Source organism: Belonocnema kinseyi, chromosome 9, assembly GCF_010883055.1.
Source record: "Belonocnema kinseyi isolate 2016_QV_RU_SX_M_011 chromosome 9, B_treatae_v1, whole genome shotgun sequence".
NCBI lineage: Eukaryota > Metazoa > Arthropoda > Insecta > Hymenoptera > Cynipidae > Belonocnema > Belonocnema kinseyi.
Window position 1 is genome coordinate 96,884,531 of NC_046665.1, and position 19,119 is coordinate 96,903,649.

The window sequence follows — 19,119 nt, forward strand, 5'->3', positions numbered from 1 at the left end:
TCTAGTCGGGAGTGGTGCTGACTGAAAACAGATGATTTGGAGCGATTCGCGCGCCATCTGTTGGTCATTCTAAGGACTTATTGAACTACCCTCGTAATTTATGTTAAATTCTTTGGAATTCTCTTGAATTTGATTAATTATCTTTAATTTTATGAATTCACTTTAATTGTTTTAATACACTCGAATACCTCAAAATTTACTCTATTCTACTTAATTCAGTGGATTTAAAAAAAATTTTTTAATGTTTAAAGGAGTTTAAAGGATTTAAAATAACTTCGGTTATTTTAAAAGATTGCAAAGAATTTTTTAATAGATTTCAATAATTTTAAGGCATTCTGCAGATTTTAGAGACCAAAAAATGTAACATATTTTAACGTATTTTTTCAAGGGCTTTCAAAAGATATCAAGGGATTTGAAATATTGTAGGAAAATTTGAAAGGTTCCCAGAAATTTTTTATTCATTCCATTATTTTTATATTTATAAAATAAATTTATAAAATAAAATTTGAAAGGTACTCAGGAATTTTTTATTTATTCCATTATTCTTATATTTATTTTATTTTTGTATTTTTATTTCAGTATTTATTTTTTTATTTATTTAAATCAGATGTTTAAACAATTTCAAGGGATTTCTAAGGGTTTTTAATCATTTTAAATGAATTTTTGTATTTTAATGGATTTTGAAGAATTTTTCATAAGATTTTAAAATATTTTTGCAATTCATTTGTAATTCACCCTGGATTCTTATTAATGGATCTTAAATCTTTTAAACTTTTCTAAATTCTCTCAATTCTGCCTAATTAAATTAATTTTCCTTAATTTTGAATTATTTTAAATTCACTTGATTGATTTTTAAATTCAGCTTGATTTTTGATGAATTTAATATAATTATTTTAATTTATTTTTTATTTTTCTAAATTCACTCAAAATTTCTTGTAATCAATGAAATTTTTGCCGATTCTTAGAATTGTTGTAATTCATTTGATTTCTTTTACTACTTGTGTTAGAAATTAGTAGGGTTCCAAAGATTTGAAAAGATTAAAATTTTTGTTTGAAATTCACCCTGAATTCTTTTAAATTTTATAGAATTCTCTTAATGTTGTTAATTTACTTGAATCCTTTTGAATTCAAAAGTTATCAAAGGATTCTAAATATTTTAGGAATTTTAAAGATTCCCAGAATTAAGAAAAAAAATTTCTTTCAGTAGTTTGAAGGCTTTCAAAGATTGAAATATTTTAGTGTATTTTAAAAGATTCTAAAGCATTTTCAAGAAATTAAAACAATTTCAAGGGATTTGTAGGGGTTTTAATAATTATAATGTTTTAATGGAGTTTAAAGAATGTTTTACTAGACATGAGATATTTCGTACAGTTTCGAAGATTTGAAAAGAGTTTCAAACATTTTTTGCAATTCATTTAGAATTCGGTCTGACTTTTTATTAATTTATCCTAAAATCTTTTAAATTCACATAATTCTACCCACTTTAATTAATATTTCCATATTTTTTTTATTGTTTTCAATTCACTTTTTTTTTTAATTCAGCTTAATTTTTGACGAGTTTGATCTAATTCTTCTCATTTCTTTTTAATTTGTCTAAATTCACTCAACTTATTGTAATCAATTAAATTTTTGTCGATCTTCAGAATTGTTGCTAATTTATTTGGATTCTTTTGAATCCAAACGCTAAATTCTATTAAATTCTTTGGAATTTTTTTAATTCACTTGTATTTCTCTACCTTTATTCTATTTAGTTCAGTGGATTTTTTTTTAATTTTTAAAGGTTTTAATTTAACTGATACTTTTTTTTGATAGAGGTTTTTCATTTTAGTTGAAAATTCATCTCTTTGGTTGAAAAATATTTTTTTTTTTTTTAAATTAAGTTGTTTAACTGAAAATCGAGCTATATTACCTCTTTTTTCAGAAATCGATATTTTTTGTTTGAAAATTCAATTAATTGTTCAAAATTTTAACTACTTTATTAAAAATTCATCTTTTGGTAAAAATTTCATCATATTACCTGGATATTTATCTCTTTTCATTCAATAAGTTAATTCGTGGGTTAATCACAATTCATCTCAGGTCTATGACTGGTTTTAAATTATCTTGAAGTCTGAAATATTTCATGTTATTTATACAGATTCCGAGAAATTCTAAATAAATTTCAATAATTTGAAGGAATTTGAAAGTTTCGAGCGTATTTTTAAAACTTCCAAGGCTTTAAAGATCTAAAAAGTTTAAAGGTTTTAAAGTATTTTAAAAGATTTCACGTTATTTTATCAGATTGTCGAGGATTTCAATGATTTTAAGGGATTTATTATAAAACTCTTAATGTATTTTAATAAATTAGCCATGATTTCGGAAAATATCATAGAATTTCACGGGATTTTATAATTATTTAGTGGATTTCAAAGAATTTATTCATGAGAAGTGAGGTATTTTTTAGGGTTTTAATGATATAAGAGATTTTGAATTCACCCTGAATACTTATTAATTCTCTTTATTTTACGATTTCACTTGAATTTCTTTAAATTTACTCTATTCTACTTAATTCAGTGGATTTATTAATTTTTTTATTTTGAAAAGTTATAATTTAATTGATCCTGAGGTTCGATTGATAAAATGACCAGAGGATTACAAATATTTTAAAGTATTTTTTTGGTCAAATTCCTGGGCATTTTCAAGATCTTTAAAATATTTGTAAGGAGTTTAAAGGATTTTAAATCATTTAGTTTATTTTAAAATACTACAAAGAAATTTTTTATTGATTTCATTAATTTAATGGGATTTAAAAAATTTTAAATACTTGAAGGAAAATTTGAAAGGTTTCGAGCCATTATTTATTTATTTCCGTAGTTTGAAGGCTTTCAAAGACTGAAATATTTTAGTGTATTTTAAAAGATTCAAAAGCATTTTCAAGAGACTTAAACAATTTATAGGGATTTCCAAGGCTTTTAATTCTTATTAATTTATCCTAAATTCTTTTAAATTCGTCTGAATTCTTCTAAATTCACTCAATTTTACCCAATTCAATTAATATTTCCATTTTTTTGAATTGTTTTAAATTTACGCAATTGCTTTTTCAATTCAGCTTCATTTGAATTTAATTGATCCTGAGGATAAATTGATAAAATGGTCAAAGGATTTGAAATATTTTAACGTATTTTTTTCAAATTCCTTGGAATTTTCAAGAGCTTTAAAAATTTTTAAAGGAGTATAAAGAAATATTGTATTTATTTCATTAATTTAATGCGATTTAAAAGGACTTTAAATACTTGAAGGTTCTTTAAAAGATTCCCAAGCGTTTTCAAGGGATTTCAAAAGTTTTAAGGGCTTTCAAAAGATATCCAAGGATTCGAAATATTTTAGGAAAATTTAAAAGATTCCCAGAAATTTTTGATTTATTTTAGTAGTTTGCAGGCTTTCAAGGAATCAAATATTTTAGTGTATTTTAAAGGATTTTAATATTTTAATGGATTTCAAAGAATTTATTCAAGAGAATTGAGGGATTTCGTAGGATTTCGAAGATTTGAAGAAATTTTCAAGTATTTTTTGCAATTCATTTGGAATTCGGCCTGAATTCTTATTAATTTATCCTAAATTCTTTTTAATTCTTTTGAATTCTTCTCAATTCACTCGATTGCTTTTTAAATTCAGATTGATTTTTGATGAATTTGACCTAATTCTTCTCATTTATTTTAAATATGTCTAAATTCACTCAAAGCTTACTGTAATCAATCCAATTTTTGTCGATTCTTAGAATTATTCCAATTTATTTCTATTGAATTCCTTTAAATTCTTTAGAATTCTCGTGAAAATTTGTTCATTTACTTGAATCCCTCTGAATTCACTCAATTCTGCTTAATTCAGTGATTTTTTTTTTAATTTTTAAAAATTTTTATTTAATTCATCCTGACCTTGAATTCTTAGGCATTTCATCCAATTTTTTGAATTCCCTTGGATTTTTCTAAGCTTATTTCAAAGTTTCTGAATTCAACGAACTTTTTTCAAATTGTTTTAAATTCATTTGATTTTTCTAATTCACTATTTTTTATGAATTTTTTCAAATTCTTCTCTTTTATCCTAAATTCCCCTAAATTCACTCCAGTTTTACGGTAATAAATGGAATTTTTTTATTTAAAAATTTTTTTTTGAATTTAAATTCTTTGGAATGTAAATTGAATTTTTCTGAAATTTCCTGAATTTATTCTGAATTTTTGTCCCTTTGAGCGCGAAAAAAGTACCCTATGAGCGTGAGAAAAAGTACCCTTTGGTCCTTATATTTGATCTGATAGAGACTGTGAGGCCTGCATCCACTTTCTTTTACTTCATTCTTGCATGTAAATAGAAGAATAATGGGGCAACAATCCGTTTGGTTACAGGAGCCTATTTCATAATTTTTACCTGGATTATATGGACCCGTATGTGTTCCTACTCAATAGCATGTGTGAAACCACGTTGCATGTCCCATTACCGTCAGTTTTTGCACGAGGCTCTTTTTATTTATTTAATCGCTTCTCTACCCTTCCAAAAGCTTTTTAGAATTCTTAATTAATCGAATTTTGGGTTATTTTATAACCAGTTGAAGTTATTCAATTTTTTCTTTTTTCAAATTATATACTTCTTTTATAAATTACAGACTTCACACTCCTTCCCCTATTCCCCCCTTTTCCCTGTTTTTAACCCTTAAAGGGCACATTTTCGTAAAATTACATAAAGAGCATACTGGGTGTTTGGTACCCAAGGGTATTCAAACGTATGATGTCCCGACGGTATTGGATACTTTTTTTACAAGAAAATCAATTAATGATGTTTAATCTATATAGTTTAAGGAGAAAAAGGTTTAATTACAGTTTTTGAAATTTAATGTAGTTAAAAAATCATTTTTCGAAAAAAAACTAAAAATGACTTCTTTCACTCTAAAATTCATAACTTTTTAATTTTTACTTGAATACTTCCGAGATACGGCGCTTCAAAAATAAAATTAGTCTTATAGTGTTTGTTCCAAAGAAGGTATTTATTCTAAAAAATAAAAGCTTCAATTCAATGAAAAATGAAACACTGTACTTCGCGCGATTAAACGATTTTATTGATCTTAAACTGCGTATAAAAATTATAAAAATCAAAATTATGTGAAATTGACATAGAAAAATAGGTTTTCATGTCATTTGTTAATCTGGCGGCATATCTTCCATTTTCTTGAATTTGGTACGATTTTTTAAAGCGCAAATAAATCGCTGGGTGTTTTATACCCAGTATGCCCTTTAAGGATTAAGAATCTTTCCCTTTTCTCGTATTTTTTTCGTTTAAATGCGAAATGAATTATTAGAGCTCAATAAGAAAACCCAACTATTTTTTTTTTAATATTAATGCTTTTTTATTAAAAAGTCTACTATTGTGATTTTTGTTCAGAAATCATCTCTTTCGGTTAAAAAATATATGTTTGAAAATTTATTTATTTTGTTCAGGTTTAGACTGTTTTGTTCAGAACAAATTTTTTTGTGTGGAAAATTCAACTACTCGGTCGTGAGTTGAACTACTTTCTTAAACCTTTAATTTATTGCTTGAAAATGTAATTATTTTTATTAAAAAATCGTTCAATTTTATTAGAAAATGAAATCATTTATTCTACTAAATATTTGAATTCCATTTTTGGGTTGAAAATTGATCGTTATTACTTAAAAGTTGAATTATTACATTTTTCGTTTAGAATTCATGTTTTTTATTGAAAGTTAAACTACTTTCTTAAAATTTCATTTTATTGGTTGCGAATTTAACTGTTTTGTTGAAAATTCGTTGTTGTTTTTTTCGTGTGGAATATCTAATTTTTTATTAAAAATTTGACTTCCATTTTTTGTTGAAAATTGATCGTTTTTCATTGAAAATTGAGCTAATACATTTCACATTGATGATACATATTATTTTGGTACAAAATTAATTTTATCAGTTTAAGATTACAATCTTTGGTTGAAAATGTAATTGTTTGGTTACAAATTTAACTGTTTGTCAAAAAAGTTCTTCTTTTTGGATCGAAAGTTTAACTTTTTTGACGAAAATTCGTCCTTTTAAATTAAAAGTTCATTTGTCTTCTCAAAAATGCATTTATAAATTTGAAAATCAAACTTGAAAATTTTAGTCTTTTAAACATTCATCTGTCTTCTGAATGTTTCGTCTTTTTTACTTATTGATATATTTGTTTAAGTAGTTTTCGGTTGATATTTAATATTTTTGGTTTGAAAATTAAATAATTTAGTTGAAAATTAATTGTTTCGATTTGAAAATTCATCTATTATGCTAAAAATTAATCATTTAGTTACAAATTCAACTACAGAATATTTTTCTGTCTTTTCAAAATGAAATCTTTTTGGCTTGAAAATTGAACTATTTAACCAAAAATGCAACGTTTTTTTGGTTAAAGTTTAATTTTTTTGTTTGAAAATCCGACCATTTATTTGAAAATTGAAATATTTAGTTTAAAATTGAGTTTTCTTTGAAAGAATTCATATTTCTGGATTGAAGATTTTTATATTTGGTTAAAAATGCACCTGTTAGTTTAATTATTTTGGTTAAAGTTTATTGTTTTTGTTTGGAAATTTGTTTTAAAATTCAACTATTTGGTTTAAACTTCAAGTATTTTGTTGAAAATTTAACTATTATGTTAAAAATTTCTCCTTTTTGTGTCGAGAATAACGAATTTTTGTTGTAAATTCGTCCTTTCAAATCGAAAATTGAACAGTCTTCTCAAAAATGTATATTTTTGGCTTGAAAATTCAACTCTTTCATTGAAAATGCAACTGTTTTTGGTTAAAAATTCATCTTTCTTTGAAAGAATTCGTATTTATGGCTTTAAGATTTAAATAATTGGTTAAAAATTAACTGTTAAATTAAAAACTCAATTAGTTTATTGAAAGTTTAATTATTTTGTTAAAAATTTAACTATTTTTTGAAAAGATTCTTTTTGGGTCGAAATTTTAACATTTTTGATGAAAATTGGTCCTTTTAAATTGAATATTCAACTGTCTTTTAAAAAATGCAGCGTTTTTTGGGTAAAGTTTAATCTTTTTGTTTGAAAATTCGACCATTTTTTTAAGACTCAACTACTTGGTTAAAATTCCACCTGTCTTCTAAAGAATCGTCTTTTTTGTCTTGAAGATTTAAATATTTGGTCCGAAATACAACTTTTAGTTAAAAAATTTTTGTTGAAAATAACTGAGTACTAAATGGGTTTCAAAAATAGTTAAATTTTTAACAAAATAATTAAAATTTCAACAAAATAATTCAATTTTAAATTAAACAGTTGCATTTTAAATTCAAAAATATGAATCTCCGTCAAAAAAGTTCATTTTTAAACAAGAGAGATGATTTTTTTAACAAAATACATAGTTACCTTTTCACCAAAAAAATTTTAACTAACAGATGCATTTTCAACCAAATATTTTAGTCTTCAAGCCAGAAATACGAATTCTTTCAAAGAAAAGGGAAAATTTAAACAAAAAGTTCAGTTTTCAAACAAAAAAGATAAATTTTTCACCCAAAGAGGAGAACTTTTTAACACAATAGTTGCATTTTTAACAAAATGAATCATTTTTATCATATTAATTGAATTTTCTGCTAACAAAAATGAATTTTCAACTAAATTATCGAATTTTCGAACCAAAAATATTAAATATCAAGCAAAAGCCAATGCTTTTTTGTTAAAGATTCATCTTTTCGGATTCAAAAGTCAAATGTTTTCTAAAATATATTTTCTGGTAGAAGATTAATCTTTTTTTGTTTAAAAATCTAATTATTTTTTTCGAAAATGCAATTTATTTCGATTAAAATTTGTAAGTTTTCCCTATTTCCCTATTTTTTAGAGAATTTTGCGATGTGAAGTCTGAAATTAATAAAAGGAAAGAAGAAACTAAATATTTGGGACATATTCCTTGCAAATGTGCGTGACCATTTTTTTTTATAATTTCGCTTTTGCACATTTGAAACTTTTCTTATTTTGAAAAACTAATTTTTCTTTTAAAATTATAATTAAATCCAGGGTCTGATTACTTTTGAATTCTGGTCTACAAGCCTCCATGAAATCTTTTAAAATCCTTTTGAAATATTTTTGAAATCTTTGATATTTTTGTGAAAATTTTTCGGAAATGTGTTGTAGACTAAAAAGTCGAGTAGTCAACCCCTGAGATTCAACCGTAATTGCATGTTTGTGGTTGTTTTTTTTTTGCGAAATCCTTATCTGTTGTGAATAACTTTTCTTCTCCCAGTATCTTAATTAAGTAGAGAAGAGTATTTTGTTTTAGAACCTCATTTCTGGTCACTGGAAAATTTTTATTAATCAAATCTCTAAATCTTTTTGATTCGTCTTTGAATGTTGAGGGAGGAAGAAAAGTTTTGTCGTGACAATTTTCTACAATTTTGGTAGATTGTTTTGGTAGAATAATTTCGTGAATTATTTCTCCAGGTTCGCATCAAGTACGAAAATGAAAGTCGGACGAGCTTTCAGTTTCAATAAAACGCCGAGTAAATTGAAGAGAGCGATGTCAACGATGATGTCACCTTTTGGATCGACACACAGCCTTACACCTACCAGTCAACAACTCGCACAAATGAGACTGGCGAGTTGCAACAATATTAATGTTAGTTAATACTCTTTTTCAACAATTTATACATTTATATTCTCGGGAATTTTTTCCTACATTTCTAAAGAATATTCAAAGTGTATTATGACGAGTAATAATCGTTTGAGATTATTTAAATTTAAGAAATTGGAATTAAATTCCAAGAATATGATTAATCGCTTTAGCTTTTTTTTATATTTATAAACCACAGTTGCCTTGGCAGGCCTCGGACTCATGCTACTATTTACACTTTTTTGAATTTTTTTTAGTGTTGCTATTTTTTTAAATTGTTAATAATTTTTTGCATTCCTTTTAAAGATATTTTTAAACTTTTTGGGTGGTTGGTTAAAGTTAAATCTGCCATCTCGAAAATCGGAATTTCAAAAGATTTTAGGATGTCAACAATTTTTCAACAATTTTAAGATAATTCACAAGATTTTAAACTATTTTAGGATATTTGTGGGAATTTTATCAGACCTTCACGATTCTAAACTTTCGAGTAATTTTAGTATTTAAGTATTTAGTATTTTATGGAATTTCAAAGAAGTGGATTTATTATTTGACCGGGAATTTCACAACATTTTTCGAGAGAAAATTTTGTCCAACTTTGATTTCAACCGTTTTTAAATAATTTCCTAAATTGTGTTTTTTATACATTATTATATCATTTAGTTGAGAATGCTTAATTCGAAAATCACTTAAAAAATCATCCATTTTAGATTTTTAATTTTTAAACATATATTTTAATTTAAAGAATTTTAAAATGCAGTTTTAAAGGTTAAAACAATTAAAAATTAGAAGTTTTAAAAATCGAAGATTTTTAAAATGAAAAACAGGATAGCCACCGGACTGGGAAACCGCGAATTTTCAAAAGAAAAATCTGCCCAAGATCGATTTTAACAGTTTTTAAAATAATTAAAGTGCAGTTTTGAGGATTTAAACAATTAAAAATTAAAAGTATTTGAAATTAAAAATGTTTGATCAAAAACAGTTTTATTTCATCAACTGTAAATATAAATAAATAAATTATTTTTCTAGTAATCTGAACAATAATTAATTTAACCAAACAATTCTAGATCCGATCAAAATTTGAAAATTTCTACATTGTAACTGTTTCAATCCGAAAGTTTTGATAAGAATTGAAATTAATATATCATTTATTCCGATAATTTTATTTTTAAATAAAAATTTTCATGATTTATCAATAATATATTTTTACTTCAGAGTTTCAGGTATTCCTTTATATTATTTATTTATATTAAATTTAATAAATAAATTTATTAATATATTATTTCTATTCACTTTTTCAGCTATTAAAAAATGTAAACGTGCATTTTACTATGTTCAATTTAAAAATAAATCCATCATAATATAGTAATAATTAAAGGTTTTTATTCAATTTAAAATATTGTGAGTCTAAATGATTTAATTTTTATTCCATTTAATTTGAAATTTCTTAATGTAGAAACAGAATAAGTATTTCATATTTAGCAATATTTCAATGGTCATTTAAGACGAGCAAATTGAAAACAAATATTTAAAAGAAAACAATTTGAAACTGATTTTTTTTACATAGAAAGCTTTGAATCTTTAGATTTTCGAAGAACTTTGAATCTTTTAGCGTTACAATTTTAATTGTTCTATTTAAAAAGTGTGTAATTTATAACTGAAATTGTTAAATTTTGATGCATAATTACAATCGAACACTTATTATTTGTAGAAAAAATTTGAGTAATTTTAAGAGATAAGAAGTTTTGAAAAGATTCAAAATTAATTAAAAACTTGAAATTATTTTAAGTGATTTAAACGAAGTGTGTTAACATTTTTTCAAGAACTTCTAAATATATTTTTAAATTAATCGAAATTTTCCTACAATTTTTGAAAATCCTGCAAATTAAAAAAAAAATCCTTAAAATCTTCCACAATTTTTCAAAGTGAAAAATCATTTTCAATTTTCCTAAGAATCTTTAGAAAATTTTTTATTCTTTTAAAGTCTTTCACAATTCTTAAAGAAATTCTAAATTTTTTATTTGAAATCTGCAAAAATCCATTTTTTTTTAAATTTGAAATTATTTCAAGTTTTAAATTTAATTCGAATCTTTTTAGAACTTCTAAATATCTCTTAAAATTACTCTAATATTTTTACGAATAAGAAGTGTTCTGTTGTTATTTATAAATTCAAATTTATTTTTTTTAATTTGCAGAATTTTCGACAAGTTATAAAAAAAATTCAATTTATTTTGAAATATATTTAAAAGTTCCGGAAAAAAATTCAAAAATTATTTTGAATTTGGAAAAATTTTAAAATACTTCTAGATTTTTCAAGATTTTGAAATACATTTTTAAAGCTTTCAAAGGATGCTTAGACTATTTAAAATAAAATTAATTTAACAACTCTTAAGTTAAAAACATTATTTTTCAATTTTTAATGTGTCTACCTTAAAATTACTAATTTAGTCCATTGAAAATGTTAAAGTGGATTTATATTTTTTGAACTTTTAAACTTTAATTTTAAAAGTTTGAAATTCAAGGGTTTCACTTTGAATGCTTTAATTTTTTGTTTATTGTTTATTGCTCTGAATGGGAAAATGTTTAGAATATAGTTTGATGTTTTAAATTTCATTGGCCGTGAAAAAGGTTTGCGAAAATAACGTACCCGCCATCTGGAAAATCGAAATTTCAAAATATTTCAGGATTTCAAAATTTTTAAAGCAATTTTAAGAGATTATAACAATTTTAAAATAATTCACAAGATTGTAAACTATTTTAGGATACAATTTTTATTTTTCTATTTGAAAAAATTCAATGTACATTTATATTTAGAAGCTTTTTTAGAATTATGATGAAAGGCTTCAAAAGAATTAGAAAAATTCTTAAGATTCCTAGGAAAATTGAAAATGACATTTTATTTTGGAAAATTAATTTTATGAAAATTTTTTAAAAAGATTTCCAAAATTGTAAAAAATGAATCTGGAAAATTCACGTTAATATTTACACTTCTTGAAATTTTTTAAAATGATTTTAATATTTTCGTAAATTCCTCGCTAGTAGAAGAAATTCAATTCATTTTGATAGATATTTAGAAGTTCTGAAATAATTTCCAAAATAATTTTACATTTGAAACAAATTTAAAACAACTTCTAGATTTCTCAAGATTTTGAAATAAAACTTTCCAAGGATGTTTAAACTATTTAAAAAGAAAATAATTGAATTTCTAATTTAAGAAGTGTTGAGTTAAAATTTTGTCAATTTTTCAATATTTGATGTTTCTAGTTTAAAATTCCTTCAATTTTACACGCGTAAATTATTGTGCATTTGAATTAAAAAAATGTTAATTCAAAACTTTTAAATTTCAATTTTAAAAATTCAAAATTTAAGAGTTCCACTTTGAGTGCTTTCATTTGCAGCTTAGTTTTTATTAACTCAAGTGGAATTTTTTTTAGCTTTAGTGTTCCATTTTTTAAATTTCATTGATCGTGAAAAATGTTTGCGTACCGGGAAAAAGCGGAAATTTATTTAGTCGATTAAAACGGCCACCCTGAGAACCAGAAAATGAGTTTTAGAGAATATATGAAATTCTATGGATTTCAGAAATTTCAAAAACTTTTACCAGATTTAGAGCATTTATAGGATTTCAAAAGAAATTGTAAGATTTCAAAGGATTTAAAAATATTGATGAGTTTCTCAGGAATGTCAGACGAGCTCATATTTTATTTTTTCTTACAGGATTTCAAAACTTTCAGGGTTTTTAAAAGATTCGAAAGGATTTCACTCGATTTTATGGGAGATGTATATTGTTATAGTTAATCTCTAGATGTAATATTTAAAAAATTGCATGACACTATTTTTCTAATATTTTAAAAATTGATGCTACGATTGGCAGTATTTTGAATTACTCAACCGAGTCCGAAGCGCCTGCTTTTGATATTTACTAACATTTTTGAAAGAATTTACACTTAGAATAAAAAATTTGAGCGTGAGAGATAATCATTAGAAGTTAATTAATTATTAAAATCACGCTTTTGCTGTTTGTCTTATTGTTAACAATACTTATATTATATGCGATTTTTGTCTTAACGCCTGGGCAAGATTCTGGGATTTTATACTGTATGGTGTAAGTATCTGTAATTTTTAGTACACTTACCATTGCGAATTGAGGAGTTATAAAGTTTATTTATTGTTAGAATAAAAACTGTTTTATCTAAAAAAAAAGTTGTGTAAAGAATCATTACATTTCAAAAAAGTTAAAAAAGTTTTATACAGTTTAGATTAAGTTACTGGTTTTCAATATAGGTTGTAAAGAAGATTGGCAGTTTTTGAACAATTTAGGAATTTTTAATAATAAATCATTAGATTTCAATGAAACAATTTCGGATTATTTTAGTGTTTATTGTCGGAAATGTACATTGTTTTATAAAAATCATTCAATTTCAAAAGAAATTCATAATTCTTCAACATTTTTCTGTTACGGTCGCGCTTTACATAAAAATTTGGTCTTTTTTTAAACAAAAATCATTTTAATTTGAACACAATTTAGCATCTTTGAACAATTTTGGCTTATGCTAGTGTTTTTCGTCAGCAATTTTTATTTTTAATTAAAAAAATCATATTTTAAAGAGGGTTCACAATTTTTCAACATCTTTAGGATTAATTTAGTTTCTACAATGTAGGTTAAGCTAGTGGTTTTAAATATAGAATATCGAAGATTTTCCCATGAAATTGATTATTTAAAACTTCGAAGAATACTTATAATATTGAATAACTTTGGGTTATTTTCGTGTGTTTAACCTGAAATCGTATTTTTAAATAAAAACCATTAAAACTAAATCTAATGACTTTCGTTTAAAATAATCAAATTTACAAGCTTGAACAATTTCAAATTACGTTTGTGGTTTTTGTTAGAAATTTATATTTTTATTAAAAAATTATTTGATTTTATAGAAGATTCATAATTTTTTACAATTTTATAAGTTATAATGGCGTTTTTATTTGGACATTGCTATTTTTAAATAAAAATCATTATAAGTTGAACAAAATTTATAACCTTTTAACAATTTTCGATTATGTTAGTGTTAAAAATGTGTTAAAAATGTAGTTATTTTTGTTGAAAATTCATCTCCTTACTTGAAAATTTAATTGTTTTGTTAAAAAATTTTAACTAGAAATGTAACTGTTTCATTTTTGTCTTAAAAACGATCATTTTGATTAAAAATATATATTTTTTCTATTTGAAATATCACGTATTTCGTTGAAAATTCGTTTTTTTGTCTAAATGAACATTTTTTTGGTTAAAAGTGCTAAAAATGTTTCGCTACAAATTATTTTTGTCAAGGACTCTGTTATTTTATTAAAAATTCGCCCTTTTTGGTTGAATTTATCCTTTTTCCATTTCAAATTGAAATATTTTTTGGTTGAGAAATCATCTTCTTGGTTTAAAATTAACTACTTAAAAAAAATCATTTTTTTGTTGTTGAGCATTCATCATTTTAATTCAAATTTCATATTTTCTGATCGAAAACTCAACTATTTTGGAGAAAGTTAATTTTTTAGCCTAAAAATTTAATAATTTGGTAGAAAAATAAAATATCGGTAAAAAAATTAACTTCTTTTTGAAGATTGATATTTATGGATGCAAATTTAATTGTTCGGTGAGAAGTTAAACAATTTTTATGTAAATTTAGATGTGTTAAAAAAACAATTTAATAAAATCATATTTTCGGGTTGAAATTTTAACTGTTTATGTAGATAATTTATCTTTTCGGGTTAAAAATTCAATAATTTTGTTGAAAATTGATGTATTTGATTGAAACTTTTTTTTGTTGAATTATTTCTTTAGCTAAAAATGTGAGGATTCCATTTTTGGTTCAAAAAATAATTTAATTATTGTTCAAAATTAATTTATTTGATTAATGATTCCATTCCTTTGAATAAAAATTCGTTTTCTTCCTACTAGTTTTTAAAATTTTATTTTTGGTTTTAAATTTATCCATTATAAGTTGAAAATTCATATTTTCTGTTAGAAAATTAATCTTTTTTATTGAAAATATATTTTTTCCGTTTAAGATTCAAGTATTTGGTTAATAATTCGCCTTTTTTCGGATCATTTTTGTGTGTAATTTAACTGTTTGAAAATTAGTTTGTTGTTGTGAATAATTCATTTTTTAAATTAAAAAGTTGTCGATTTCATTTTTGGTTAATAAAAAATCTTTTTAGTTAAAATTTTAACTATTTGTTTTGAGATTAATTTTCTTTATTGAAATACACCTATTTGGTTGAGGATTCAACTACTTAGTTAAAAATGCGTTTTTTTCGTTTAATTCGTCTGCTTGAAAATTTGTCTTCTGATAGAAAAGTCATCTTTCTAGGTTGAAAATGAACTTTTTTATTGAAAAGTAAACTTTTTTAGTTCAAAATATTTTTTTTTCGATCAAAATTGATTTATTTGATTGATGATTCAGTTCTTTTCATAAAAACTCGTTTTTTTCTCTGAAAGTTTCACTATTTTATTTTTTGGTGTAAATTTATGATTTATAATTTCTATTTATGTATTTGGATAAAAATTCATATTTTTGGTGATAAGATTAATCTTTTTGTGGAAAATGCATCTTTTTAGTTTAATATTTAACTATTTGTTTAAAAATTCGCCTTTTTGCAATAATTTTTTTTAAATTTAACTGATTGAATATTAGTTGTTGTGAAAAATGAATGTTTTAAACTAATACTTTGTCGATTTTATTTTGGGTTAGTAAAAAATCTTTTTAGTTAAAATTTTAACTATTTGGTTGAAGATTCAATTACTTTATTAAAAATTCTTTTTTTCGTTTAATTCGTCTGCTTGAAAATACGTATTTTGATATAAGACATGTTTCTAAGTTAAAAATTAATTTTCTGGATGAAAATTACACTTTTTTTCTTTGAATTTTAATCTTTTTTGTGTGAAAATTCTACCATTTGATTGAAAATGCATCTTTCGAGGTTGAAAATTCTACTATTTTGATGAAATCATATTTTTTGGTAGAAAATTCAACTCTTTTGTTATAAATTTTTCCATTTTATTTGAAAATTCATCTTTCATGATAGAAAAATATCTTTCTTAATTGAAAATTAATTTTACCTGGTTAAAAATAAATTTTTTTGTTGCAAATTCAACTATATTCGAAAAAATTCGTTTTTTTGGGTTAAAAATGCATCTTTTTTGATCGAGAATCTTTTTTTGTTGTTGAAAAAATAACTATTTTGTGGACGGCGCCTAATAGATAATACGAAGACACAAAACTTGTGCTTTAATATTAATTTCATATTCAATACGTTAATTAATTTAATTATAATTTTTATTAATAAAATTAATAATTGATGTGCAGAATTCCTGAAAATAAAACCAAGAATACAACGACCAAATTTGAATGAACTCCATAAAAGGTTCGTATTTAAATTTTAAAAAATGATCAAGAAAAATACTTTTTTTCTCCTAAAAAAGAAAATAAAATAAAATAATTTTCCTCCTTGGACAAAAATAAAAAAAGAGGAGAGAAAAATGAAAAGGCAACCAACCCAATCCCCTTCCTTCTCTTTTTCTTCTTTCGTCATTTTTATTTTGTTATTCTCGGGTGACCGGAAGAGAGCATCGTTTTTTTTTTTTAATTTTTGTCGAAGGAGGCAAATCATATTTTTCCATTTTTAGGAGAAAAAAGTGTTTTTCTTGACCTTTTTTCAAATTTCAATAGGAAAATTTCATGGCGGTTGTCCAAAATTGGTCGTTGGATTCTTGGTTTTATTTTCAGGAATTCTGCACATTAATTTGATTATTGGACGCTAAATAAGATTTTAAATTTGATTTTAATCTCATTTAAATTTCCTTAATTTAAATATTTAATTTATATAATTGTAATATTCTTAATATATAATTTAATATATTTGAAGGGTCCGCTGTCTAAACCGGTTAACTGTCATTTTTTTTTAAATTGATTTATTTTTTGGAACATTTTTCACATGCAGTTAATATTCCGCAAACGAAACGGCAAAATTAATTTTAGTTTTTTTTTGTTTTAAATAAGATTTTCGAAAATCGCGTTTTGGTATAGGTCCGCGGAACGATTTTCCTTCGTTCAGTTAACATGTTTCGACCGCGTTTAACCCTTCATTTAAATTTGTCCTCTTTCTGAGTATAATTTTTAAAAGTTGAATCATTTTTTTTCTTTTTAGGAACTGGGCAATGGTGGTCCAGGTTCGCAAAATAGAGACGAAGTCCTAATGGCACCAATGTCTGTGCAACCGACCCGGAAGGCAAAGTGCAGCACACTCAGTATGGCCTCACTTCGAAGGTTGTAATAATGTATTTTCAAAAAATTCACACCTCCCTCTCGCTTCCATTGCTCAAGCATTTCCATTTTCCGCTTTCCAGTTTGCCATCTACCTCCTGCTACCATCTAACGTCCTTGTATTTATAACCCCCCCCTCCCCCTCCCATCTAGTCACATTCGCAAAAATATTCGACAATCTTTCTCCTTTTCGAAAATTGAAAATTTCAAAGAATCTCACGTGCAATTGAAAATTGTTTCGCGACTCGATTCCAGCCTTAAAAAAGATTGATCAAAGCAAAAAGAAACTTCATTCTCCTGAAGTTAATTCTCCTCCCCGAAGCTCTTCTCGAAAATTTTCTCGGATATTTATTTAAAAAAGAAAAACTGATCAGATCAGAAGTTGATTTCTCTCCTCTTGAAAAGAAGTAAATAAATTTAAATATCGAGGAATGATGATTTTTCCTCGGAAATTTTGTAAACCAAGAAAGATTTTACCAAGACGGGTAGGACTTTGGAATTTTTGCGAAAGTGACAGAATTGAGATCAATTTAAAGTATAAAGTTTTTAAGAAATTATGTATATGAGAATATGAAAATACTCAAGTTTGATTTACGAATGAGGAGCACCCGATACCTGTAAATCTATGTGATTTTTGAAAAATGAGTATTATATTTTTAGAGACTTGTGTGCTTTTTTTGCGCTCCTTGTCCGATCTACGAAATCGTTCATAACTCTTGTCTGTACAAATCGATTTATTAACCAACAAGGCATCAGGATTAAAATTCCACCTTGATATTCACGAATTCAGGATTAAAATTCCAATTTGATATTCACGAAAAAAAAGTGTTTCATCGAATCAAAATCGTGCCTCGCTGTGTTCCTGTTTGGCTTCGGAATCCAAGAAAAAAAAAGCAATTGTGTTGCTTGTTTGCGAATCGAATCGCTTTTCTGCAAATTTTCCGAAGCCTTCAGTCCTTACTGTAATTGTTCCGAATTCTTATTCATAGCGTCTCTTAATAATCCACATTATTTGCGGCATGAGCGATCAAAACATGATAAATTAAAAAAAGCTGCGATTAATGCAGTTTTCTGAGGGCTAGAAAAATTTTAAAACAAGATTTTAATTTATTCCTCGAGTGCGGAAAAATTGATTTATCATGTTTGGCTCGTTTGGTCCTCATTTATGCTTAACATCATCGTTTGTAGCTGCTATCACGCTATCAATTTTTTTTTATTAGCGTCATCAATCGCAATAATATTTTGCCTTTTGTTACTACTTACTACCTATCGATGTAGTGTATTAACGTGTGACTGACGGCGACTTTCGGTTGTGTCTATGTAACTTATGTTCGCTGGCGACGCTCGATTCGTTATTTGTATATCTTTGAGAAGAAGAAAAAAAAGCCTTATCGTACTTGAACCGTACACAGAAGAGAATTTGTAATATAGTTTTACAAGCATAATGCCTACGATATTTTCCATTAAAAGTTATTTAAACTATATTTTCATCGTTCATTATTTAGACAGGAACGTTTTTTTCATCTGGCATATTCTTCCGCGAAAATTTGGATTTGATCAAAGAAAAATTGCCTTTTTTATGAAAATTGATAATCGGATTTAATCTTATAAAAAATCGGGGTGTCTACTCACCTGGAAAATTTGAAATTGTCAGGGAATTTTGATATATCTGGCAAGACCTGGAAATGCGAGGACATTTTTTTTTAAAGCCAGGAAATTTTTTTGAGAACTTGCTAACATTTTTTGGAAATTGTAATATACAATTATAACAATTTAATGTTTATTTTTGAATGTAGTTTTCTATTGCTGGATTTAACTACTTTTTTTAAACTGTCTTTTTTCTGGGAATTTATTTATTTAACTTGAAAATTTATCGTTTTTTGGTTAAAAATTCAATTTTTTTTTAAAGATTTATGTATTTAGTTAAGAGATCGTCTTTTTTGGTAGAAAATTAATCTTTTTGATTGAAATTTTTGTTTGTTTGAAAATTCCACAGTTTGGTTGAAATTTTTTTTATCTCGCTCGACTGAAAATTGTTTGTTAGTTAAAAATTAAACTAGTTGGTGGAAAGTTAAACTCTTCCTACAAATACAAATTTTTTTGGTTGAAGATTCATAATTTTGATTGAAAATTCAATTTTTTTGTTGTTGAAAATTCATTGTCATTTGTGTTGAAAATTAATTATTTTAACT

The 19,119-nt window shown here is 24.7% G+C and overlaps 1 protein-coding gene across 5 annotated transcripts in view; it reads left to right on the top strand.

The window, feature by feature from the left end:
• Nucleotides 1-19,119, top strand: part of LOC117179356 (protein ECT2) — a 93,222-nt gene that overhangs the window by 69,679 nt on the left and 4,424 nt on the right. For 2 of the 5 annotated variants that reach the window (XM_033371052.1, XM_033371053.1), the window contains exons 14-16: nucleotides 4,380-4,472; nucleotides 8,453-8,627; nucleotides 16,812-16,930. In XM_033371052.1, the coding sequence (XP_033226943.1) occupies nucleotides 4,380-4,472; nucleotides 8,453-8,627; nucleotides 16,812-16,930 (387 nt within the window). Of the gene's footprint in view, nucleotides 1-4,379; nucleotides 4,473-8,452; nucleotides 8,628-16,811; nucleotides 16,938-19,119 lie in introns of those variants that run through there. The other 3 variants (XM_033371055.1, XM_033371056.1, XM_033371054.1) reach the window with 2 other exon arrangements.